Source organism: Halichondria panicea, chromosome 1 (genome assembly GCF_963675165.1).
Source record: "Halichondria panicea chromosome 1, odHalPani1.1, whole genome shotgun sequence".
Lineage (NCBI taxonomy): Eukaryota > Metazoa > Porifera > Demospongiae > Suberitida > Halichondriidae > Halichondria > Halichondria panicea.
In genome coordinates, this window is record NC_087377.1 from 17,429,690 (window position 1) to 17,456,833 (window position 27,144).

General features: G+C 41.0%; 3 protein-coding genes across 3 annotated transcripts; 1 reads left to right on the forward strand and 2 right to left on the reverse strand.

Moving 5' to 3' along the window:
• Positions 1–40: 40 nt before the first annotated feature.
• On the reverse strand, positions 41–14,146 carry LOC135352377 (uncharacterized). Its single transcript, XM_064551564.1, has 12 exons — positions 13,629–14,146; positions 12,397–12,578; positions 8,877–9,054; positions 8,394–8,517; positions 7,394–7,554; positions 6,491–6,808; positions 5,410–5,540; positions 4,306–4,479; positions 2,657–2,936; positions 1,912–2,332; positions 665–744; positions 41–439 (listed from the first exon to the last, which is right to left on the reverse strand). Exons 1-12 carry the CDS (start codon positions 13,956–13,958, stop codon positions 299–301), a joined length of 2,520 nt encoding a protein of 839 aa, XP_064407634.1. The 5' UTR covers positions 13,959–14,146; the 3' UTR covers positions 41–298.
• Positions 14,147–14,297: 151 nt separating this feature from the next.
• LOC135352384 (electron transfer flavoprotein subunit beta-like) lies at positions 14,298–16,952 on the reverse strand. Its single transcript, XM_064551573.1, has 6 exons — positions 16,823–16,952; positions 16,557–16,643; positions 16,398–16,469; positions 15,682–15,840; positions 14,871–15,092; positions 14,298–14,534 (listed from the first exon to the last, which is right to left on the reverse strand). The coding sequence occupies exons 1-6, from the start codon at positions 16,874–16,876 to the stop codon at positions 14,355–14,357; spliced, it is 774 nt and encodes a 257-aa protein (XP_064407643.1). The 5' UTR covers positions 16,877–16,952; the 3' UTR covers positions 14,298–14,354.
• Positions 16,953–17,137: 185 nt separating this feature from the next.
• Positions 17,138–27,109, forward strand: LOC135352378 (ecdysteroid-phosphate phosphatase-like). Its single transcript, XM_064551565.1, has 9 exons — positions 17,138–17,402; positions 17,954–18,089; positions 20,437–20,490; positions 22,117–22,303; positions 22,645–22,840; positions 23,748–23,920; positions 24,114–24,216; positions 25,425–25,533; positions 25,803–27,109. The coding sequence occupies exons 1-9, from the start codon at positions 17,375–17,377 to the stop codon at positions 26,863–26,865; spliced, it is 2,049 nt and encodes a 682-aa protein (XP_064407635.1). The 5' UTR covers positions 17,138–17,374; the 3' UTR covers positions 26,866–27,109.
• The last annotated feature ends 35 nt before the right edge of the window (positions 27,110–27,144 follow it).

A 27,144-nucleotide genomic window follows, 5' to 3' on the forward strand; every position in this document is an offset into this window, starting at 1 on the left:
TGTCAATCATGAATTAACATGCATTAATTTACCACAATAATCACAATAATTATATAATTATGAGACCTGCATTTTCATAAATACAAAATGAATGAGTATAATGCCAAAGAATAAAAAGTAATCAAAGAAAAACATAATAATAATATACTTGCCTCAGATCAGAGCATATAAGTGATGATCAACAAACATTATGCAACGTGCTAACAGAGATATACATACACAACAGAATCGAGAAAATACGTAAACTGGTGGGAATGATTTTAACAAAATAATCGTTCTCTTTTTTTTATTTTTGTTCTTACCGAGAACTAAGAACGCCGGTCTTCTTCCTCGGTCTGAACATAGTGTAGCTTCCCTCTTCAATGGACTCCGGGTCGACTTGATAGGCCAGAGCGGTCATAACTTTGTCCATGTCGAATATACCGGAGGGCACTAGAGTCTACACGTGTGTGTGTGTGTGGGGGAGGGGGGTGTAAAGTGTGTGTGTGTGTGAGGGGGGTGTGAAGTGTGTGTGTGTGTGTGTGTGTGTGTGGTGGGAAGTATAAAATTTATCGTGTTTGTGGCAATACACATACTGTACGAAAACAGAGAAAGTACAAGGTTAGACTTATGGTGCAAGGCAAAAGTTTATTTGCTGTAACTGTGAAAATTCTAATAAATGTACCTTCATGATATCTTGAGGGTCGATCAGATGTATTCTGATATGCTTCACAAGAGGAGTCACTAAAGCCTTGAAATCAGGTCCTGCAGAGTCAAGAGAGAAATATTATAATAATTCAATTAAGGTAACGAGGTTGTAATAAAAGTCATACAGTCCCTTCTGTGTTATACTTATGATCTTTATTATGTACACGGTCGCGTAGCCTCGAGGCATGATTTGGTAAGGGGTTGTCGTGATATAAAATACATATTTACAGCAGCATGAGAATCCTCGTGTTTTATACAATATACAGGCAACTCGTCCTCGTGCTTGTATATTTGAATAAAACACTCGGTCTCACGCTACATAATTATATCAATAACAACACAGATGCACGTACTGTACATGCAGTGAAGCCAGTCTTTGGGCCACAAAAATGTAGGAACAGAGAAATGGTTTCTTTAGGGAGGCCAAGATCAATGGCATGAGCTGGTATTACTGATGTGATATTATTAGAAACAGGTGGTCCTTGTATTTAGACAAGGCTTCACAAGCATTCAATAGCAGCTACAAGCCACCAGTTGTCCAGTACTGTATGTACATGTACTACTAGATGTGTGGTTTAAAAACTTTGCAAATGAGCCAAATAAGCAGAAAAATTGCGATCTAACTATTGCGTTCTGGCAAGGATCGTGTGTCATTACTAGTACTAGTTTTGCGCTTATATTTTTTGCAAAGTGATAAAATGCTTGGAAAGTTCGATGCTTGCAACATATTCTATATATCTACAGTGGCTTACTTAAGTTCTAGCTATATATACACACACTAGGTAGGTTTGCGTAAGCTGTTGTAGTTCTTGGGAACACTATCCTATAGTTGTTTGTTTATACACAAACAATACTTGTACGTACAGTGCATGTACAGCTACATGTATCTCTGTCACAGCCCAACACACACACACTCATGTCATACTGAAACTATCAATCAAAGCTAACGAAAACCCAGCAACTCTTTTATCCACACAACACTACTAAGATGTGCCCACACACACACGCACACACAGTGACCACGTTTGAACCACCTACCCTTGGGGGGTATTACTGAGGCATGTGAAAAGTGGTTTCTTTAGGGAGGTAGACCACTCAGTACTGTCCCTACAATGCTATCACTATTGACCTCCCTAAAGAGACCACCTCTCAAAAATTTACCAAAATGCCACATTTTTCAGTTATACAGTACAAGCAATAAACACGTCAAACTAATCTACTTACCCCCATTTTTGGAGTTGGCTTGTCCCCAGGCGAAGGCAGCCTTCACTTTGAGCAGCTCTGGGACATCTGTGTCTCTACGCAAAACCAGGTGGACCATATTCTCAGACAAATTCTCAAATTCGGGCGAACTCAGCAGTTCCTCGGCGTGCCCATCGACATATTCCAAACAAGTTATAATCATAGTTTTTGCCGAACTGTAAGACAAGTACTTCTCTAGTTGTATGAGTATCGAGCAGACTGTGGACGCGACTAAACACTGAGGTAGTTGACGAAGGCAGGCCTGTTTCAGTTCCTCTAGTTCGTAGCGTTCTGCAGCACAGGCGAGGCCGATGACGTTGCTCGGTTTGATGGAGCATGACCCGGTCATGCAGTAAGAGAGAACCTCACTGAAGACTTGCTCAGTGAAGCCAAGTATCACATACTGTAAAGAGAATAGGGAACATTTGGTGAGTTTTCATACAGAATCATAAATGTATAATTATTATACATGTACAGTGCACCAACTTTCACAAGAGTATACACTGGTCGGTGGTGGTGGTTGGTACTAACCACCTCTAGACACCTCTTAGGCCTAGTTTAATATGTACAGTAAAGAGGCAAAATTGTTGGTTGAATTGAACCATCACTTGAGAATTTTCTGGGCACATCACTGAGATTAAATTTAAAATTCACAGGTCACTCACTACCCAGTTAAACTTGAATACTTAAATATTTAACTTTTAAAATGGTGTAACTAGCTCCTTACATGCTCAGTGATCTGCACATTCTTTGGGTCTTCACAGAAAGCATTGAAAGGCAGGCTACAGTTCACTCCAGCTGGTGGTGCTCCAAGATTATCAGGTACCGACGATTTCTTCTTCATTCGACCGAATCCTCTGCCACTGTTCTTCCTCACCGTCTGAGGGCTACTCATATAGGCAGCAGATGCAGAGTGTGGTACCCTTCGTCGCACTAGAGGACTGGTTAGACGCCCTCCACCAGAGGAGGCAGTTGGTTTGCCCTCTTTAAACATTGTACGAAACACCCTGCAGAGAAATAACAATAATTAATTACTGACAGCAAAATCATTGATTTTTATTAACTGGGAACACATTTTATAAGTAGGCAGACAATGGTTGTGGTTGAAAATTGGGATTTTTCAAAAGACCAAAACTGAAAACCAATATTTGGTGTTCCCTCAAACAATTCCCACAGATATGGTTGAAAACCATGGACAAGTGTGGGGGAAGAGGTCACCACAACCTAAACAAGTGGTGGAGGGATTGTACCCAGTAATTGACTTGTGAAAACAGGCCCAACCATGTTACCACAACCTAAAACAGTGCATGTTTTTGCCAAAAGCAGGGCCCCTATGCATGCAGTATTTAATTAGGAGGTTACCACTATCTGAACAAATGTGGCAAGGGGATTGTACCCCAAGTGCTTGTTTTGGCCAGAACCAGCCCCTCTATGCACTAGTAAGGTACAAGAAGTTGCCACTACCTAAACAAATGTGGCAAGGTGATTGTACCCAGCTAGGTGCATGTTTTTATGAGAACCAAGGCCCCCCCCCCAGCATGCACTAGTAGGGTATAAGAAGTTAAACACACTGGTAGGGGGATTGTACCCAGGTGCAGTCTGTGTGAGAACACTTCCTCTACAGGTAACCTTGAGCTAGATTCTGAAAGTCTAAATGAACAAGTAATATTGTAACTGTCTACAGGTCTTGTTGGGGTTTCTTAGGATGACGCACGTACACTGAAACTTGTCTACAGCTACAATGTATAATAATTATTGGCCCCCAAAATACAGCCTCTATTGAGACGGGATCTTTTAAGGAAATAGAATTAATTGACATAAAGAGTAGCTTCTCTATAGAGCCTGGCATTAATTAAGCATTTAGTAGTGATTTGTGATTCAATTGGCAGTGCTTCCACTAATGGCAATGCTATACAAGCTGTGAACCACACTGTAGTACTACAACCAGCAAAACGGTTAATTTAAAAGTATTTGTAGCTAAGTTGAGAGGCCATAACTTGTGCTGCGAAGGTCCGATTTCCCCCAAAATGATTGCATTTAGTAGCTCTTTGATAGTGCTACAATATGGTGTGCTTAGCTTAAATCAGTCATTTATTTCAGTTTCCAGCTCAATTACTGTAGTTGAACACAGACACTATAGCTAGTGTACTAACCCCTGTCTAAAGTGCTACTCAGAATACAGTTGTACATGTATGCACTTGACTTGGACTCAGTTTGTTGTACTTATAGTTAATTAGTTAAATTCCTCGGTAAATTTGCTTCAAATTAAGAAGACTACATAGTTTGAGTCACAATATACAAGGTTTCTAATCATGTACACACAGTGTTAGTAAACATGTAGCTACAATAATTATAGGAACAGTCCCGCTGACTCACCTGGACCGGCATGCCAGTACAGCCTTGACTCCATACAGTGGCACCTTCCTCTCACCCACCATAAACATCACGTCAGCCAGATCTGCACCACGCAGGGAGACTGAGAAGTCCTCTGCCAGTTTGTCATTATTCACGTACTTCTCCCGTACAGAGTCTAGTATCGGACTGGGTGGTCTGCAAGGGGAATATTAATAACTATTAATGTCTATAGCAGTTACATGTATGATGTTTGAAATACCGTATAGCAGGTATATTTCGAGGGTATAAATGTTTGCGGTTTTCGCTGATTCAGCATGTACCGCGAAATGTTTATATACCCATGAATTTTAATATTGCAAGCATGCATCATGCTGCCTATTCCGCGAAAACCTTTTTAACAGTCATTTCGTGAGAGTTTATATTCTCTAAATATACCCGCTATACGGTAACAGTCTCCTTGTACACAGAGATGTGCCGACACTGGTCGGTGGTATCACCTCTAGACTCAAAATATAACCCCACTCTTAAGGCCTACATGTGTGTTAGGCTATTAAAAGAAAAGGCAAATGAATTGAGATTAAGGATCACTTGATGATGTCACAGGTAAAATTCACTTTTATACAGAGCTGGACCAGAACATCTACAGTATACATTTACAACATTTCTGATATCATTGGGTCCAGTTTAACTGCAGAGAACAGTGTCTGTGTGTGACTAGGTTTACAGTCAACACATGTTGAGCTAATAGCACACACACACACAACAGCAGCCATAGGCGAATACAGGCCAAAAATGGTATTATTGCAAACAATTAAGAGCACATGCACTTATCCATTTATAAAACAGCCTATAATTATGTCATGCTAGGATTATGAAATCCAATCTCTCGAAACTTGTCCAAATATGAAGATACGTGTACATGTATATATTACATTACTTGAGACATTAAGTACATGCAATTGGCACCCATTTAAAGTAAAGTAGACAATCTAATGTCCTATTAAAATTACTCAGGACTTAGATACTTGTGTAGGACATGTTGTGCAATTAATCCCCCTCTATACAGCTATCAAAATTCGCCTCACTTACTGAAATTATGAATATTTAATAAAGCCTGTATCTCACCTGCTAGCTCCAATAGGTAGCCAGTTGGAACGTTTGTTGATCTTCTGAGTGGCTCTTCTTTGCTTGCCCGCCATGGCATACTCTGTCAGGTTATCTGAAAACTCTTGCAAGAGCTGACCTCTGGATCGATTCTGAAGGAAGGGAGACACAAATATAAATAGAGTATTTCTCAGTTATATGCCCAACAATTTCTTAGTGGTAGCTATTTTAAAATCTCAATCTCAATTAAATTATCTCTTTTATATTGTATTACTAGAATACTTTACGGGTGGAAAATGAAGATCTAACTATTGCATTCTGGCAAGTATCATTATCTGTACTAGTTTAGGTTTGCGATTTTATTTTGTGAATTGATCAAGTTTGCATATATGCTTGCCGCTCGCAAAACATTCTAGTAATACGATACTAGGCCTAAGAGGTGGTTAATTTCTTTGTCTAGAGATGGTTAGTACCAACCACCTCTATCGACCAGTGTGGGCACATCACTGTACATGTATCCACCGCTATACACACTGTTTACACATTTCAGTTTCCCAGCTGGCTAGCAGTACACAACCGTAATTCATTCCACAATTCAATCCACGCTAGCCATTTCTCAGACCCTCAGACCCCAGGATGTGTGGATCTAGGGCAGCCAGCGTGTGTGCCACTAGGGAAAGGTTACTAAGGAAAACCACTAGCCATTTCTCAGACTCAAGATGTGTATGTAGTATCTCAAGGAAGACCTGCAGTAGCAGCCTGGCCTGTGTGGTACTAGGGAAAGGTTGCTAAGGAAAAAACCACTACTTCTATAAATCATACCACTACTGAGATTTTCTCTTGGCAAACCAGTGAATGCAACATACTCACAGCTAGTTTGTATTTTGTACCAATGATCCTTAAAGGTTGGTCGTTTTGAGGCCGATTTTTTTATGACAAAAAAGCATTGGGTGAAATTATAAATTTGAGCCAACTGAAAGATCTATTTCTAAGCATTCAGAAAATATTTAAACCACTGAGATTGGACCAACGGACATCAAGTTATGGCCACACAAAGTTTTTGAACCCCCCCCCCCCCACACACACACACACACACACTTACTGTCAGCTTGAGAAACTTTGGTGCATGGTAACTGGCTCTTTCTCCATTCACCATCTTGGTGAGCAAGAACTGCTGCAGCATAGTGCTGTGAGCAAACACTCCCATATGCTTCAACTCTGGGTAAAAACTGGGCACTGTACTTCTCTTTGTCACAGCCACCTTGTACAATGGCTGACCATGGGCTCCCTTCACCAGTTGAACCACAATAAAGCAATGGATGAAGTTGGAACGGACCCAGGATGGATTGAAGACCGTGCGACCAGAGTCGAGGAAGACAAGACACACAATATCGTTCCCAATATGTCGTTTTTTGTTGATCTGTAAAACATACGTAAACAGTAATAATTATAGTGGCTTAAAGTTGTGTTATTCTAAAAGGCTTTCAACTTCAAAGCTAAGTTACTTGGGTGTTACTTGAACTGTACTGAAGTCAGTGATTAACGCTCTGTATTTGTTAGAAGTTAGTTAGCCAACAAAACACTATCTTTGTGTGTGTGTATCCTTTGACATAGTTAGTAAAACCAATTTCCTCTGACGATAATTATACACAAAAAAGATCATCGTAAAGTAAAGTTGGCAGGCTATTTTAAAATTATTTTCAACCGACCTTAAGTCATAATTAATTAACGCTTCATCTAATAGTATAGCTAGCCATTGATCATGTCTTCAAACAAAAAGTCACAGGCATGCTGCTTTTCTTTCTATTATGGAATTTTGTGTACTTCCTTTTAATTTCCTGTAACTACTGGCTGTACTATAACATATCCAATCTAGTCACTACAGTGGTGAACAATTTAGACCAATTTGGACCACTCTACTCCCCAGGAAAATGACTAGACCAATTTGGACCACTATACTCCCCACAAAAGTGACCTCAGTGTACTACAGCCAGTGGACCACTACCTGTTGATTGTCATTAGGAGTGAAGGGGAGTAGTGTGGCCACATGGAACATCATCTCCAGGTCAAGGTGCTCAGTGAAGACAGTGTTCTCTCCAGTCAAGTCTCTGTCAGAGTCTAATCCACCCAGGAAACGCTTGAAACCCTTCAGTTTGGTACGTGCACCTATACGTGTGTGAGTGTGTGTGAGTGAGTGTGTGAGTGTGTGTGTGTGTGTGTGTGTGTGTGTCAGCGTGTACATGTATATAGTCATAATTCCCAAACTATTGTTAGAACATAATATTTATGCATAATTATTGTAAGTCAATTAACGTGGGTCTACATATTATTGGAAACAAGTGCCAACATAACAGTGCCGATATCAAGGGCCACTTAAAAACCCACAACAGATGATATAAGCACATTGTCAACAATAATTATGACAAACTCATGTACACATGTCAACAGACCACACACAGTGTTCATGGTCAGACTTGGCACAGGACACACACAGACAGTTGATGTTCCAGATGCTTACTGCCAAAACTGTTATACTTCTGACAGGCTATTATCCAAAAACAGTCCACCCACACTTTAAAATAAACACATCGCCTCGTTGAGCAAACTCCATTATTTGTATAAACACTGTTTAATGCTTGAGCGCAAATATTATTCTGTAAAAACATTAGTCTGGACTTCATCAGCACATAACATGTAAATATTATATAAGAGTTGGCTTCTTAAGGAGAGTGTCATAAATTATACTACTGACGGTACAAATGTTTATACTGTATATCAGGTTTCGAATGCAAGGTTAATCGACACTGTTACAAGCATTGACTGCGTTTCTAAATAATTTATTGTGAATTGTATGGAAATTGCATGCTCACTTTTTGTGTGTCTTTCGATAGCAAAAGCTCGAAATTTGCAATCGAAATTAAGAACCTCACACTCAAACCTGATGTACGATATCTACACTCACACAACCCACCCCCCCACACACACACACACACGCCCACACGTACCCAATAGGTTCAGGAATTCATCGTAGGGTCCGGGCTGATGAATATTTGAGAATATCTCCTCCTCTGTTCTCTGTCCCTCCCTCACACGAATCACACCCACTTTGTGATGGTTCTTGACAAAAGTCTGAGAAATACAAAAAATAGCAATAATTATTATCCCATTTAAACTGCTCTGTACTGTCCCCGAATAACTATTTTCAGTAATCAGTGAAGTGCCTAGAAGGTTAGTAGTGGTGGCTATTTTCAATCCTCAATCTCAATTCAGTACACAAATTTGCCTCTTTTATAGTCAGGCCTAAAGAGATGGTTGTTTTTGTCTAGAGATGATTAGTACCAACCACCACCACCGACCTGTGTGGGCACATCCCTGCATGTAATAAAACCCAGCCTACACTGTTCACATGTACATATTTAAAAGAGACTACCTTCTGAAATAATCGTGTCGAGAGCTTTCAAATTGAACTATTCAAGTACAAAACGTACCTCGTCAATTCGTAGGAGCTCTTTCTCTATGTCTGGATACGTTGCCAGTTTAAATGCTGTCATGAGGCCCACCTCCTTGGCCAGAGCACGCACTGTGTCCTCTACGGTCACCGTCTTACAGTCGGCTGTGATGGAGAGCAGACCGTGGAGGTAGTGGTCCGATGAACGAAGGAGAATTCTGCGTGTGTGTGTGGGGGGGGGGGGAGATATATAATTATGTTATTTGGAGTATAGTATATATAATTATATATGTATACAATTGAAAGGGGGTAGAGAGTGTATTGTCTTGAAAATTCTCCAGCCTCTTTTTATACAGGTAGCATCTTCCAAAGTATCCAAGCTGAATGCATAATGAACACCTGGGGATGCTCTAGGGCAGTCAAGTCTATAGCATAGCTCTATTGAGCATACAGGATATAGGACTAGCTGTCAAATAAAACAGAAAGGCTTCAGAAGTAGCCCCCCCCCCCCACTAAGATAATTATTATAAGAAGTGACCTTTCTTACTTCTAAGAGATGGCAGCTTCCAGCTCACAAAGGAAGTAAAGAGTGTGTTGCACCAACATAAACAGTATAAGACACATGCACACTTTGACCTCAATACTGTACTAACTCTAACAAGTCAACAGGTGATCCAACACACACACACACACACAGGCTAGTAACAATCACACATCCTGACTAAAGGTGTAACAAACTGTAAACAGAATCTAACCCCAAGCACCAACACAGCACAAGTCCACACACACACACACACTAACTCTACTAGAAGGCGAGAGTAAAAAAACCCTTTACAAACGTTGGCAGTTGACACACTAGAAAGCTGCGTGATGTCACAATCTTTGCTAGGCTAAGCACATTAAAATATGCGCTTGTAGTACAAGACAAGATACCTTATACAATACAGGGGGGAGTACAGCACAAATATAACTACGTATGTATAAATAGAGTCCTTTGCTAGACATTAAAAACACGCAGTATACAAGGACAACTACATGTACATAACCTAGGTTATGCTAGAGAGTGAAGAGTACAAGGGAGGGGTGGGTGGGGGGGTTCTGTGGAGCAAAGGCCACCCAGAGTTTCACTGTCTCTAACAAGGTACTATTGGGGGGGGGGGGGGGGGGGGTAGAGCAAAAAGAGACCTACATTGTACATTGAGTACAACATACAACTTTGACAGAGCGTTGAGCTAATGTTAAGTCGCAACAAAGAGTGATTTTGGGATATGAAATGGTTTAACTCCATTAGACAAAATAATACCACCACAAGTCCCCCTGCTGGAAGTGTAGCCTTATAAAACAAGGTCATACAGCCTAATACAGCCAAGAAACACTACTGTTGAAGGAAGGTCAATTAGTTATATACAGCTATAAATAAATAAGGGCTGAAGTTATAAATAGAAAATCAACTGTCACAGGATTGAACATCAACACAACAGAACGAGTTGCGTACACTATAGCAAATGTTTTTGGAGCTTGAGCAAACATTTCAGTTATAAACGTTTTGAAACATATTGCGTAAAGTTGTGGAGTGTAGCCTAGTCAAAACATGAACACCTGTGTGTGTGTGTGTGTGTGTGCTGTACAAAACACCAGGACTATTCCTATAGCAGTTTATATGACTTATGACAGTGCCTTCTATTACTCGAATAACAGAGCAAACAGATCAGTCACACATCATTAAGCCATTACCATGGAGACCACTAGTGTTGCTAGGATATAGAATGAATAAGATCATGAATATCATTACATATTGTTGATTTGGCAGTTGGGATGCTCATTTGGAATTTTAGGGAAAATGAGATAGTGTAACAGTCAACCACTTCTTAGCAATTTACCATTTGCCCCAAACTTCCAAGTGAGCTACAAAGAGCAGCACTTAGACATCATCATTAAGTCCCTTGCTGGAAGTGTAGCCTTATAAAACAAGCTAATACAGCCTAAGAAACACTACTGTTGCGAAGGAAAGACTTACAATATTATACAGCTATAAATAAATAAGGGCACAAGTTATAAATAAGAAACATGCCAGCACTGCACTGCATATTGTGCACTGTCAACAGTATATTCTCAGGAGAGCTATATTGTATGGGACTAGCAGGTTATATAGAGTAAACAGTTGGAGCACAAATCAGCGTCTTGGGAATTTGCCATTTCACACAAAGGGAACACAAATTTGGAAGCTATTACAAGCACTTTTTATTGTGCTCTGGAACTGTACATATGTACATGTATACATGCAGTTTCAATGATCTAACACTGCAGGTGTAAATCACTCAACACATGACAGTGCTTACGATGCATAATACCATGAACAATACCGTATTACTAGAACTAACTTTGCGAGTGTTGATCACACTTCGCAAATATAATTAAACTGGTACTTCTTTCCAGAACGTAATACCGGATATTTTGCTGGTGAAAAACCTTTGCAAATGAGCCAAATCAGCAGAAAAATTGACCATTTGCGATCTAACTATTGCTAGTACTAGTTTAGTTTTGCGATTTGAATTTGCAAAGTGATCAACGCTCGTAAAGTTCGCATAATCATGTTTGATGCTCGCAACACATTCCTAGTAATGCAGTGGTTAGATCGGCAAAGGTTCAAATTTCCTGCTGATTTGGCTCATCCGCAAAATATTCTAGTGATATACGTGCCTAAGCCCTAGACAGACACAGACTAATTGACTCAACTAAACCATTATCTCAGCCTTGAATAAGGTAATACTAGAATACAAACTATGCTATTGCCTTGGCAATTCCCACACACTATTCATTATAATAGAAGCAAGTTGAATAGCACGAAACTCAAATCTGGCACACAGACACTGTACAAAAATAGACCTAATTTAGCAGTAAGAGCCAATGAGAGCCTGTGACGCAACGGTTAAGATATGCCATCGTTTGATTATTATTTATGTTAAAACTGAAAGTATATTTATAAGCAGTAGATCATCCCACAAGGTCGACCTACATGTAAAGATAGCTGTTGGTGGCCTAAAAATAACCAAATAGTCTCCAGCCATATCTTAGGAACAGAAGCCAGATGCAGAGGAAGCCTAGGCAAAGTAAATTCTGATTGCTATAGTAAAGAGATAAGGCTTTGATCTTAGCTGTCAGGCCACTAGAAACAGACCAGCTTACTGTAGTGGGCGGCCTGCTTGGAATAACTTTGGCTATAAATTACCCCTTGAAAGTCAGCTGTTTTTAGCAGGTGTTTGGAAGAGTCATGTCTTAGTGTGAGGTTAGGTAATAGGGAAATAGCAGGTTATTGTAATGCAAGCCCTACATGTACCTATATCTGAGCTCTTGCACAATCACATTGCAAATTAGATCTGAGGTGCATCTTAAGATAAACTGTTGAGGTGGCCCACACACATACACAGCAGTAACCTCAGACTAGTCTAGAGTATCTTAGCACCAGCACACACACACACACCCACACCTCCCCCTCCACACACACACACACACCACCTCCCCCTCCACACACACACCACACACACACACACACTACTAACCTGACGTTTTCTCCTTCCTCCTTTATAGACAACACCAGTGGTCCAATATCCGGCTCTTCAGCAACGTAGTTCCTATGCTCCTTCTGATAGAAGTGCTCCCTAAAAGCTGCCTCTGCCAGTGGTCTCAGTCCTTGGTTGGGGGGAGGACGCGTACACACACACAGCGAGTCACGGCCACACCTCTGTGTATGAAAATATATATATTTTAAAGCTCTGTGTAATTTGCAAATGATATATACAGCCTGTGAAATAGTTTGCAAAGATGTCAGCTCACACACTGACTGTACATGTAGCTTAAAAGTCATACAGGTAGCACTACATGAAAGGCATAAAAATTCCAAATTACATACGCCTCTAGAATTGTTTTGAGCATGTTTACAGAACTTTAAAGATTGCACACACAGCTTCACACACTTAATCATTTAATAGGACACTCCACTTTGTTGAAGCTACATGTTTCATGAAAGCTTTTTTTAAGTGTAATTTCCCAACGTACAAAACACAATACACTAGACATTGGCAACACCTCTAGACACTATACAGCCAGCACTGGGCAGGACAAGGTGAGGACAAGGGGACCTATATTCATAAGGCCTTGACAATAGAGTAAGAGCATACATTAACACATTCACACTACGGCTGTCAACAACTAGTCCCATTACACCCCCTCCGGCCATAGGCCCAGCGCCATCTATAAAATACTACATTTATTAAATACGACGTTTATTTCTAGTAAAACTTCCGCACAAACTATAAAAACAAGCTAATACGTCTGTCCCTGTTTATGAGCTCTCTCTAAAGCAATCAGAAAATGTACGAGAAGTACCCAAAGCACAGGATACAACGATAAATACAAGCTATTGACTCATGGTCAAAACACACACGATATAGAAAAGAAACCTATATACCGCATAGCAGGTTGATCAATAAAAATTATTGTGAACGACACGGTACAAGCATTGATTGCAAAGCATGGGAAATTCCAGACACATGCTCACCCTTTGCACACCCTTTGCATGTCTTTCGATTGCGATTTAATACTAGTATGCGAAACTATGCAATTCGCAATCGAAAGAACGTCGCATTCGAAACCTGATACCCAATGTATAAAGTATTAAAAGTTACATTCGTGTATTACATGAATTGGTAGAAGCTTTTATACACTAACAACTAGAGTCTATTCAAGTAACAAAGGAACAACTCCATATTCAATATAATATTTTCTAACCTACCTCACAATCTTTCTCATAATACTCGATACTCCAGCCATCTGTAGACTCTACAAAGGGGCACTCTTGCCCACTTCTGCTGCTAGACCTAACAGCACCGCCAGGGCTCTCGGCCGAAGGAGCCTCCCCAGGAAATATACCCGAGTCAGTGGACCCAGATTCACCAGCTTTCTCAGTTTCATAAGCATCCATGAATGTTCTGCAAACCACCGTAGGGGAGACGACCTCTTCTCTCCCGGCTACTAGCGAGCTGCGTATCTTTTGACAAACTTGTCTGAAGAGCCTTAGCTGCTCCAGCACATGTCCACCTTCAATAGCTCGACTCGAACTCATGTTGCCACGTACGTACGTAGTATAGTGAATCTTGTAGCTAAGAAATAGGCTAGCTAGCTTCCTTGCACAATAACAGACTAACACTATAAGATACTGTCTCTGTAGTTAATATATATACCTTGTGAACAAAATTAATTGCCTAACTTATTTTATATAGCTTTAGCTAACCTTTTCTTTGTGCAGCACCGCCTTCTTTTGCACACAACAAAGACAGTGTCATCATGACGAGCCAATAATTCTACCACTAACTTCCTGGGTTGCCAGGTTACTAATAAAACTTTTATACATGATGACCATTTCCAAACAAACTAAATATGGTTAGGTTAAATTTGACGATCATTGCCAGATAAATATTAATAAAATTCAGCATTATACTTATAGCTACTATAACTGTTTTTATACAACTCCAGCTTCTTTCAGTTTGCTAATAAGTTCATCAACATTGGCGACTTTTGACCCTGCCTCTCGTACTGGCGGATCCTCTACAGAGAGCACCTCCTGTCGAGATGTGAGGTCAGCAATGTCCACTCCAAGGCTACCAGGGTCCAGTGTGGTTAGAGGCTTCTTCTTGGCTTTCTGCAAGGGGAAAGAAAGGACTTTGATTATTTTCATCTGAAAGGCCTCTTTCTAAGCTTTCAGAAAATCATAAAATTAACGTTATTGGACCAACGGAACTAAATTATGGGGTAATAAAAAAATTATTATATCAGGCCATGCCGTATTAATAAAAATTGTACAGTCATTAATTTGCCAAGTATTATTCTCAAATATACGTGAGCTTAATTTAACACCAATACATCAGTATAGCCTCGTCACCAGGCCGACTTTTTCTAATGGAGTGCTGTTTTAGAAAAATTGGCCTGGGGACGAGGCTAATATAATCGTTTGTATACGCAAGCACATGTACCTTACCATAATATTAGGCAATGTGGCATATCTAGGTTCGTTTAGTCTCAGATCAGCAGTCACTACAGCTGGTAGCGTGACCTTGATGGACTCTAAGCCCCCATCAACCTCTCTGGTGATGGCTAGTTTGGGTCCGTCCACTGTTAGCTCTGATGCAAAGGTAGCCTGAGGCCAGCCAAGTAGAGAGGCCACCATCTGGCCAGTCTGATTGCAATCATCGTCAATAGCCTAGGGGGGGGGGAGATAGTACTAGAGTACTGGATAATGCATAGTATCAGCACTCCTGATAGTATGTAGAGTATACAAATGATGGAGCTTAGATTGTAATTCTACTATCGTATAGCTGTCGAGGCACAACATTTTCGAAGTTTTCAAGAATTAATCTCAAACTTATGAAAATTGGTTTACTTCCGGTATTGAAAAAGACCTCTCTACTGTAGGGGCGTGGTCATTTGAACCACTATCCTCGAAAATAAAATTCGCGAAACGTTTAGCTTGAGCAATCCACAAAAATAATTTAGTGCCTCGAAAATAACCAGCTACACGTACATTTGTATACCGTATTAGTTTCAAAAAACAGACCCTTTACTACACTGTGTATCTACCATCGTGTAATCGAAGGCTCTGTGCTTTGTAACGTACAAAGCACAGAGCCTTCGATTACACGATGGTAGATACGCGATATAGCTCTGTTCAATAAGGCTCTGTGCTTTGTACAAGGAACAGAGCTACATATAATCATAGTACATTGTAATGCTTCACTCCAGGCTGAATTCTAGGTACTAAAACAGCTCCTCCACTGATTAGTACACGACACCTGTTTTCCGAGTATAATGAGATCCACGTTTTCCTGCACTGCCAGTTTAGCGAGGACATTGGCCACAGCCAGAGGGCCCATATCCGGTTCATCCTCAGTCCCGTATTTTACCAATACTGCACGATCAGCACCCATGGCCAGAGCTGTCCGCAGCGTCTCCTAATAACGGGGGGAGAGCATACAGTCTGATTATCACGTACAATCTCACAGTGGCCAACCCTCCCCCCCAAACACACACAGCTCATCATACTTTATCAGAAAATTGGCCATAATTTTAGTTTAGATTGTCCAATTCATACAATTTCACGATTTTCTGAAAGCTTAAAATGAGCTCTTTCAAATGATACGTTAAAATCAAAGGTCAATTTCAGAGCTGATTTTGACAAAAAACCGTGGGCTATATATATATAGGTGGGGGAAAAGTGCAAAATCAAATTTTTTGCGTTAAATATGCCATCTGAAAAGAAATTTTGCAAGCTTTCAAAAAATCACAATATCACCGAAATTAGAAGCAGAACTACCATTAACTACTTAGTTTTTTATGTAAAAGTCTTATAGAGCTGTGGTGACCCTTTACCAGAGCTTTTTTACAAGTTGTTGTGTAATACAGAACAGATCCTTTACTGAGACCAAACTAATATCTACACCCACCCACCCACACACACACACACACACACACACACACCCACACACACACACACACACGCACTGTGTACCTGACTCTGTTGAGTTCCACAGCTGACTGCAATAATCTCACTGGCCACTTTCTTCTCCTTCAGCCTAACAGCCTGCACACATCAACACGTAATAATATAAACACACCCACACACACCCACCCACCCACACACACCCACACCCACACACACAGTCCTTACCTCCTCTAAAGCTATTTCATCAAATGGATTCATTGAGTGTTTCACACCTTTCCGCACAACTCCAGATTTAGTGGGGTTGATTCGAATCTGCAAAACACAATTCCTAGTAATCAGTACTAACAATATTCCATATTTAAGGAAATTTGGCCTTTGTGTACATAGTTTGTGTGTTGTTTTACATAGAATAAGTACCAGAGTACTACGATAGTTTTATCTGTCATTTAGGTGTTTGTGATAATTATAATGGATTTACACTGGACACATACCTTCACGGCATAGTCAATCACTCTCTTACATCCCACCAACACTCTCATAGCCATGGCTCTAATATAGTAGCAGCAGCACAACTTAACTTTTACTCAGCCCAAATAAAGGTGCGCTCTAGATAGAAACATATGATCGGTCACGCCCACTTCCTTCGAAACAGGTTTTTATTGCGGCCTGTGATTGAGGCATATGATTGTAGCCTCGAGACCAGGCCAATATTAATCAGCCTGGATTCGAGGCTAGGCTGATTGGGGTTGAACCATAATTAGGAGGCGGGGCTCGTATGGGCAAATTAGAATGCAATGAATGTCATTATGTACTTATAGTGTTAGCTAGCATCTCTGACAACTAGAGCTTAGAAGAAGGTCAAGAAGCTGCCTCTGGAACACAAGACAAGACGGCAGGCCGTCCACAGAGCTGTGCTTACTAGCAGTTAAAACATCTTCGAACAAACTGACAGTTGTTGGTTGAACTATAAGAGTTCTATTTCAACAAAAGCTACTGAACCATAGCTAGCTAGCTAGTCTTAATCTTAGAGTCTTCATGCAAATATGGCTGAGAGGAATGGAGAGAGTGACGGTAAGGATAGCACTATACAGTCTATGTATTTGTTAGTGATGTAGCTGGTTGCATCAACTGCCATTGTATAACAGCCTCACAGGTGTTGTATATATATCATCCATTCTGTGTGTACTGCGACCATTTTAAGAAGTGTGTACTTATCATCGATGGATTGTTTTCACGAGTGCATTGTATACAAGTACACACAATCTCCAAGTGACCCTGTTTTGCATATCACAACTATAGATCTAGCCGCGTGGTTACTCCATGTACACACATTTGCATACCAGTAAAAAATTCTAGATATATTTTTAACACCTCATAATTGGGATAGTTCACGTATATACAATCGTATTACTAGAAACAGAGCATCAAACATAATTATGCAATTTCGTGCGATTTTTTGATCTCTCTCTTCGCGAAAATAGAATCGCAAAGATCTCTACTGCCAGTACTTGTGTGACATCACGATCACAAAGTCTGCTGGTTTGGCTCATTCGCAAAGATTTGTCACGCACAAGCAATCAATGTTATAATTTATATTGCCCCCCCCCCCCCCCACCCCCCAGCTCCCAAACTACCGTTGGCTGTACCCCCACGATCACCAATGACAAACGGAAGCACCAGAGGGAGGTCACAAACGATCGCAAGAAACCTCGACTCGAGGCAGTTACTCATAAATATGGGCTTTCCCAGGAACAGAGCGTACGTTGCTGCTGTTGTTGTACACTGCACAATGGTGGACATGTGGTGTTATTAGTAACACATATTGTGAGATTTCAGTGTTTGGGTAATGCTGGCATTTCAGTGTTGATTGTTTATAGTGGCTTCAATTGTGTAACTGAATATAATGAAGTGCTCATTCTAAAATTCTGGATAATTTATAAAAGTGGAGTATAAAATTAGAATTCTTAAGCTACCCACGACAAGGGTACAGTTCATTGAACACATCATTCATCAGTTGGATCCCAATTTTTTTATTTAGACACTAGTTGATGAAATCTACATGTGAGTGCCTCAGAGGAGGTACACTATGGGGCTTAGTATACCTGCAAATTTACTTAGTATTCCGTTGTCAAGCATTGTTGTATTGTAGTCAAGCCTCGAGGGCAAGGTTTGCGAGTATCTAAATGAGTTAGACACTGTTTTGTCGGTGTCTATGTGATTTAGAAGCCCTCAGCCACTTGTAGTACTCTCGGGATACTGAATCAGTGCCTTTGGGCTTCTAAATCCCATAGACACCTCCAAACAGTGCCTGACTATCATAGAGAGAGCCAGCTTCCACTGTAACGACTGTGGTGTCTTCCAACCACCATGTTGTTATGGCTGTTTGATAATGTGTTTATATTTAAAGCTAATTAGTTATTCTATAATAATTATGTTGAATACCGTATAGCGGGTATATTTCGAGGGTATAAATGTTTGTGGTTTTCGCTGGTTAAGCAGAACATTTATATTTAATATCACATGCATGCTGCAAAAAGGCTGCTATTCCGCGAAAAACTTTCTAACGGTCTGTCTTCTGCGAAAGTTTGTACCCTCGAAATAACTATACCCGCTATACCATCACTTTGCATTTATTATTGTTCTGAAAGAGCAATCTAAGATATATAAACAGATAGTTATAATAGTCAGTTTATTTAACCCCCCTCTTTAAAAGCACTGTTTTAAATTAGCTAACTAGTATAATTATGATACATGTACATGTATGTGACAGTCTTTTTTAATAAAATTGAACGGCCATAACTTTAATTCCGTTGGTCCAATAAAGTTAATTTTCTGATTTTCTGAAAGCTTAGAGAAAGGCCTTTCAGATGATATGTTGAAGTCAGACTAAACTGTTCTGCTTTGTCTGAGCACTGTAATTATATATAGCTCCGTATATATGCTGTAACCATGAGCCTGAGGGTGTGTGCTAGTGCAAGACCTAACAAGGTTTCATTAAAACAACACGTCTGCATTTCTATAAACAAGATTCTATCTCAAATTTCTCCGGAGTCTTGTTCCATAAATAAAATGAAGTAGTTATATACACCCCTGTAGCTAGTCCACGTGTATCATGTGATAGGCCTTGTCTAGAGCTACTGAATGCATCTTTAGTTTTGTCTTTTAAGTGAAGTTAATGTAAGAATTAAAGTATTGTTTTTTGGTTATTATTACGGGTTTGTGAGTTATCTAGTTTAAGGATTGTCACAATAGTTCTAAAACAACCCTAAAGGCATATGTGTGTGTGTGTGTGCACACTCAATACATTGTTAGTCCTTATACAGCCAGCCATGTTGTGTGCTCCAACCCTGAGTATGGGATGAAACCCAACTGTGTGGTTGTAGCCATGTTGTGTGCCTGTGTAAGGGATGAAACCCAACTGTGTGGTTGTTAGGTACTGCATTAGGGTCTAAGTAAATATAGTGCTACCTAGTGGTCTTCTGTGAATCCCAACCTGCCTCTGTGTGTGTGTGTGTGTGTGTGTGTGTGTGCGGCTGTGTGTGTGGGTGTGGGTATGTGGGTGTGTGGGTGTGTGTGTGTATGCTTAGAGTAAAGTCTTGTGTCTATGGTGATGGTCTCAATAAAGAGGTGATGGTCTCAATAGAGAGGTGGTCTCAATATGGAAGTTAAAGTCAATAGTGATAGCATTGTAGGGGACAGTACTGAGTGGTCTCAATAGAGAGGTGGTCTCTTTAGGGAGGTCAATAGTGATAGCATTGTAGGGACAGTACTGAGTGGTCTCAATAGAGAGGTGGTCAAAGATTGGCTGGTTTTCCATCGAGTGTATTGCTAGCATACAGTACATGTAGGTGTGTGTATTGCCATGCTAATAAGGACCATGCTAATAAGGATGTGTGGTTGCCACTGTCCAACACTGCCCATCCCACCACACCTAATGGCAGGGGAAACCCCCTTGTATGTAATGTTGTGCCAATGCAATACCTAATTACGTGTACGCACACACACACACACACACGCCCACACGCACACACACTCACACACACACGCCCACACACACTCACACACACACACACACACACACACACACACACGCACACACACACAGGGAGAAGGCGTTAGCTGCTACTGGAGACACTGGAGTGCAAGTTGCGGCCGATTGGTAAGCCTCTTGTAAATAACATATTAATTGCTACTCAACCCCAAAAATGTGATATTTTGTTATCTAACTTTTGCAATCAGTTGTAATGTCATACAAGTACCTGTATAGGATAGGTATTTGTGATTTTATTTTTAATTATTAAGCCATTATAACATTTGCAAAGTTCGCATGTGTTTGATGCTTGTATAACATTGTTCAGTAGTAGTACGGTATTCTTCTGTGCTTATGAGAATAACTAGGCCGGCCCAGAGGAGGTCCGACATGCGCGTACGAATCACTACAAATTCAGTTCATTTGGGCTGGACGTTATCATGTGACCGCAATGACATCAATGCACTGAACTTGTATTAATTCGTGCACGCATGTCGGACCTCCTCTGAACTAGAGGCCTGTTTCTATATCTAGTAGTGCAGTGCTGTCATGTGATATGTTTGTCTGTTGGACAGACTGACACTGTATATATTTGGTCTAAACATTTGAACAATACCTCGGGTAATGTGAGCTCTAGCATGACATGCATCTGAGCTATCTCATTATAACCAACTCTTATAACAGACACCTCATTACACACTGTCCCTGTCTCATTTCTACTTCCGTGTGTCTGTTCTTTACATTGGTACTTAGTGGACCCTAAGATCATCTTTCCTTATAAGAATAGCCAGCATATAATTAAACTCTCCCCTCCCTCCCCCATTCTCCTGCCATTGTGTCCATCATGTCCGGTGCCCTTGGTACAAGTGGACCCTAAGATCATCTTTCCCTATCCCCAACTTTCCCCCCATTCTCCTGCCATTGTATCCAGTGTTACATTGATGTATTGCCCCTTGGTACACAGTAGACCCTAAGATCATCTTTCCCCAGCATATCCCCAACTTTCCCCATTCTCCTGCCATTGTATCCAGTGTTACATTGATGTATTGCCCCTTGGTACACAGTGGACCCTAAGATCATCTTTCCCCAGCATATCCCCAACTTTCCCCCCATTCTCCTGTTCTTTCACTATATACATAGAAACTTATAATCATGTCCAATGATGTACAGAATGTTTTGCGAGCATCATCAAACTTTGCGAGCGTTGTTCGCAACAAGAAAATCGCAAAACCTAAACTAGTACTGGTAATGACACACGATCCTTGACCAGAACGCAATAGTTAGATAGCAAACGGGAAATTTTTCTGCTGATTTGGCTCATTCGCAGCAAAGGTTTTTCACCAACAAAATAGATTTTTTTATCGAAACTTAATCACAGGTCTTGTGTCAGTATTCCTTTGGTTCAGTGTACACAGGTAGTAAAGGTGTCGTCATGCTTCATATCTACTGTTATTATGCAACTCTTCCCCTTCACTTGAAATGTAAACCTTATTGTATATCAACCACTAGCTACAGTGCACAGTGGGACCACACTATAGGCTCTGTACACTAGCTACAGTGCACACAGTGGTGGGACCACACTATAGGCTCTGTACACTAGCTACAGTGCACACAGTGGGACCACACTATAGGCTCCGTAAAGGCTTTGCCTCGCACAATTAGAAGCCTTGCCATTGCTTGTTACTCGTGCTATAAATCCCATATTGCACCCTTAACCATTATACTATATAATTATATATTTACTCCTTGCAACAGGTTACTGGCTCATGTGTTTGATCCCGAATTAGACCAATCAAATCCACGAGATTTTGTAGTGTATGCAGTACCCGGGGGAGCGCTGGGTCGTCAGATTGGAGACTTTATGGAGGGTGCCCTCTATAGCACGGGACGAAACGGAGCACACAAGTCGTCTCCACATGTCACACTGTGTCAGTTCTTCAAGGTGAGTGGAGTGGGTGTGTGTGTGGAGTGTGTGGGTGGAGTGGGTGTGTAAACTTTAGCTAACTTCGATGATCCATAACTTGTGTTGGAAACGTCCGATTTCAAAACTAAAAAATGCATTTAGTAGCTGTTTGGTAGTGCTACAATATGGTGTGCTTAGAGCACCATCTAAATGCACGTAGTATTATTAGCTGCAACTCGTGTTTTTTACGAATTCCTGCATTAAATATATTAATAATTAAATATATTAATAATTATGTAGCATTTTACTTGTAAATACCTGACCTTACAATATAAACGAACTCATGCCCCTCCCCCTTATTCCACGCCCCCTATCCTCAGGCTGATGACCGGGTGGTCCCTGAACTCATACACTCACTGCGCTGTTGTATCGAGCGTCTGTTGCCGACGGTACCCAAGACTGTGCAACTCAAGCGTTTTGTGGCCCAGAGCTACATCGGACTATTCCTTGAGGATGATGGTCCCGCCTGGTTGAGGGAGGCTATGAAGTGTTTTGCTACTGACGCCAGAAGATTAGGTAGGTGTGTGTGTGTGTGGGTGTGTGTGGGTGTGTGGGTGTGTGAGGGGGGCTGAGGGAGGCTATGAAGTGTTTTGCTACTGATGCCAGGAGATTAGGTGTGTGTGTGTGTGTGGGTGTGTGGGTGTGTGGGTGTGTGTGTGTGTTTGGGGGGGGGTAATTAAAACACTTCCAGGCTTACTGTGTGGGAGTAGATATACAATGTCATGTGTACGGGAGACCACTTCCACACGTACACGTACATGTATGTGTATGTGTATGTGTGTGTATGGGATAATTAGAACAATTCCATATGCTCAGGCTTACTCAGTCATGTGCGCGAGTAGTTCACAGGTTTAGGTCACTTATATAAGCATCTGTCACACAAATAGAGTACCAGTTTGGGCATGCGTTCATGCTGCTACATCCTGACACTGTAAGGCTCACCTTGTGTCTCTAAAGTTCAGTATACAGTTCCCAGCATATGACAATGGCTGTGGTCATTCAAAGCAACATAATAGTGCAGTCCTTGCTGTAGCAGTTCACTACAATTGTGCTAGCTGTGCATACTTGTGTATACACATCCACTTTTGTTTGGCCATAATTTTGGTTTAGATTGTCCGATTTCAATGATCTTATATGATTTTCTGAAAGCTTACAATGAGACTTTTCAGGTACTGTATGTGTTTAGATCACACATTTTATCATTTTAACCAATTTCCACCGTGGTATGGGCTCACGCTTTTTGTCAAAATTGGGTCGAAAAATGACCTTTGATTTTATCACACCATCTTATAGAGCTCTCTGTAAGCTTTCAGAAAATCATAAAATCAGTGCAATTGGAGTATTCAAACAAAAGTTATAATTATGGCCAATGAAAGAATCTGTACTTGCAAAATTGTTGAAATATTTTCTCCCCTGTGTTTAGGAGTGACCGTGGAGCCTCACAAGAGACAGTTACACTTGACACTGGCCCATCAGTACCTGCCAGAACACCACTCCCCTCTGGAGGAACTTGCGAGGTCAAAGGTCGACCCGCAGGCCCCCGCCCGGTGGGAGCTGAGGCTTTACTCGCGAGATCACCGCCTCGCATCATCAGAGGTGAGATTAAGTTTATAGAGTTCCATTAATTGCGTTTGAATTCTGTTTACTTAGAAAGTTAAATAAACAGTAGCGGTGATGTTTGATCTACATAATCTAGTTTATGGGTCTTCAAGGTACATCGTGTATTAATGCTATAGCTTGCTAAGCTATGATTGTAGTGACATCATCATCATCCCCTCTTCTTGCTCAGGTGTACAAGGTTTTGTTTGGCTATGCTCCACAAAAGGAGGACGAGTTAGAGCTGAGTGATGGGGACTACGTGTGTGTGTCCACGTCCGACCAGGGGCAGACAGGTGAGGGTGTGTGAGGAGTGATGTGTGGTAGTGTGAGATGTGGAGAGTGTGAGGAGTGATAGCCTTTTGATGTGGTCAGATTACAAACCACAAACGGATATCGTACTGATTAGATCATATTCTTGTTATTGATATTACACACACACTATGTTAATAGATCGACTATTAGACCTTGTATATATAACACCTGTTGTTTAGTAACCATGCTATTGAAATGGCAAGTGATATCTTTGCTTCAGCTCTGTGGGGGGTCAATTCATTCAGAGCACTCTAACCTACAATGAGCAACAATACTCTGTGGGGGGTCAGAGCACTCTAACCTGTGATTACAGCTTACATCGTTTATTTTAATCACCCACCCACCATTTAGCTAATTGAGGCAAATTGTTTTTAGAGTATTAATAAGATTTAATGAGATAATGCCGTGTTCGTTTAATTAGTGCTATGTCAAGCATTTAATTATACAATATAGCAGTCTAAATAAGCTCATGCAAATTAAGATACACTGTACATTGAACATACACAATCATTGTTAGCTACCATATAGCGGGTATATTTCGAGGGTATAAACTTTCGCAGAATGACCGTTAGAAAGGTTTTCACAAATTTAATTAATGTTCGCGGAATAGCAGCCTTTCTGCAGCATGCATGCATGTGATATTAAATTCGTGGGTATAAATGTTTGCGGTACATGCTTAATTAACAGAGAAAAACTACGAACATTAATTTTATACCGTCGAAATATACCCGCTATTAATACGGTATGCAACGTACGTTTTCTGAAATCAAAGCTGTATATACATGTAGCTTAAGTGTACATGCATCTCGGAGAATAGTGTTACAAGAAAGGGTGTCCAATTCTGACCACCACAGAGTTGGTACATTGCCAGAACCTTATTTATTGGTAATTGAATTACTGAACTAGCGGCCGTGAAATTGATTTTAACAATGCGTTTCCAAGAATGTGCCTCACATGGTGCTCTTTATGACCCTACTGGTCTGTGATGTGCTTCAGTGTAATAGCAATCTTTTGTTTGGTTGAGTTAGAAGTGTATAAAGAAAATAATGGTACCTTTGTTGACACGCCCACACACTACACACACACACATCACACCCCCATCACACACATTAGTCCACATACACACACACACACACACACACACACACACACACACACACACACACACACACATGTACACACATCACAGACAATGAGGGTTGGTTCTTCGGCACATCCATGAAGTCAGGAATGTCCGGGCTATACCCGGGAAATTACGTGGAGAAAACCAAAGACTCGGACTGTTGGACTATGCACAGGTCAATATTAGTCAATGTACAAACAAATCTTGTAGAGCATCATACAAAAATTAAAACTACGAAATTATTCTACCACAATAGATTCAACGTCACTATCCTGATATTTAGAACACGAAATATTTAATTTGGCAGTTCGTATGAAAATTTGCACCAACAAAGATTACCCACTATACTGCATGCTGGCTTTTGATGTGCTAATTATTGCAGTAGTTATAGTCTTCTAATTCTTGTAGATATAATTTTGATTTTGCCCTCCCTTCCTGTTATAGATCTTGGGTGGTGACTGGGACTGACACTCTCCCCTCGCCAACAAAATCTCCGTCTCATAAGGGATCGTTCAGTCGCAAAGACCCACTCCACCGTTCAGAGGACGAACAACCGTACGATAATGCGGCCGGACTTCTACCCAAGAAGGACAATGTCGAAGCACTATACGCCACCGTCGTAAAGCCACGCAAGGGGGACAAACTCAGTATTGTAGACGGGGGGGTTAGAGAGGAAATTGAGAGCCCACCCCCCATACCCCCGCAAGAATTTGGGCCCCGACGACTATTCTTGTTTCGACATGCCGAGCGCGTAGACGTGACTTTCGGTAAACAGTGGATACAGCACTCGTTCGAATCTGACGGCTCCTATCATCGACGAAATCTCAACATGCCAAAAGAGTTGCCGAAGCGAAAGGGAGGTCCTTTGGATTTCACGAAAGACTCACCCATCACAGAAGTGGGTATTTATCAGGCGAGATTGACGGGGGAAGCCATGAAAGAACAGGGAATTCGTATCACTCATTTGTACTGCTCCCCTGCACTGCGGTGTGTGCAAACGGCCAACGCAATACAGCAGGGCCTCGGGGAACAGCTCAAGATTAAAGTTGAAAACGGTCTCTTCGAGTGGTTGTCATGGTGTCGAGGGGGTTTCCCCAGTTTCATGGCCATTGCCGACTTGGCAAAGTGTGGACTGAACGTGGATACGACTTACATGTCTCAAGTTGCCATTCAAGATCTAAAACCGAATGAAACGCACACAGAGTTTTACAAACGCATGTTCAATATCACACGACTGATTTTGCGAACGGTCGGTGCCACATCCGGGAATATCATGTTTGTAGGCCATGCGGCTACGCTAGAGGCGTGCTCGAGACAGCTGATTGGTTCGCAGCCACGATCGGCCCAAGAATTGACCAAGATTGTTCAGAAGATACCGTATTGCGGCCTCACTGTGTGTCAAGAGAGTGAGTTTGGGAAGAACAGTACGTGGGACTTTATTGACCCGCCCATCCCTCCACTCACACACGCACCCAATATACGGTTTGACTGGAGAGGTCTACAGTAGATAATTATCAGCAGCTAAGAACAGTACCTTATGATGTCACAGTATGCATGATTAAATGTAATCAACGATTTAAATTCATTTTAGTATTAATTTTGATTGTCGTTTTTCAGTTATTAATTTAAATCACTTTTCTCCTCCGATCCTCTATATTTCACTCGATGTTGTTTTTAGTCAGATTCTTTACGCTTCTTAACTCACATGTAATTTTGAGAATAAATTAATTAAGCTAGTGTTCATTACATAATTATGCAAAGTGAAATTTGTGCAAGTGTTATCCCG

Excerpts from the sequence above, each read along its gene's own strand:
- LOC135352384 (XM_064551573.1), bottom strand. The coding sequence starts at position 16,876 with ATGGCTATGAGAGTGTTGGTGGGATGTAAGAGAGTGATTGACTATGCC. Across the intron at positions 15,841-16,397 it reads GTGGAACTCAACAGAGTCAG|GAGACGCTGCGGACAGCTCT; the intron begins GTACACAGTGCG and ends CCCCGTTATTAG. Across the intron at positions 15,093-15,681 it reads TCATTATACTCGGAAAACAG|GCTATTGACGATGATTGCAA; the intron begins GTGTCGTGTACT and ends CCCCCCCCCTAG.
- LOC135352377 (XM_064551564.1), bottom strand. The coding sequence starts at position 13,958 with ATGAGTTCGAGTCGAGCTATTGAAGGTGGACATGTGCTGGAGCAGCTA. Across the intron at positions 7,555-8,393 it reads TGAATTCCTGAACCTATTGG|GTGCACGTACCAAACTGAAG; the intron begins GTACGTGTGGGC and ends ACACACGTATAG. Across the intron at positions 5,541-6,490 it reads CAAAGTTTCTCAAGCTGACA|AATCGATCCAGAGGTCAGCT; the intron begins GTAAGTGTGTGT and ends CCCTTCCTTCAG.
- LOC135352378 (XM_064551565.1), top strand. The coding sequence starts at position 17,375 with ATGGCTGAGAGGAATGGAGAGAGTGACG. Across the intron at positions 22,304-22,644 it reads CACTGTGTCAGTTCTTCAAG|GCTGATGACCGGGTGGTCCC; the intron begins GTGAGTGGAGTG and ends CCCTATCCTCAG. Across the intron at positions 22,841-23,747 it reads TACTGACGCCAGAAGATTAG|GAGTGACCGTGGAGCCTCAC; the intron begins GTAGGTGTGTGT and ends CCCTGTGTTTAG.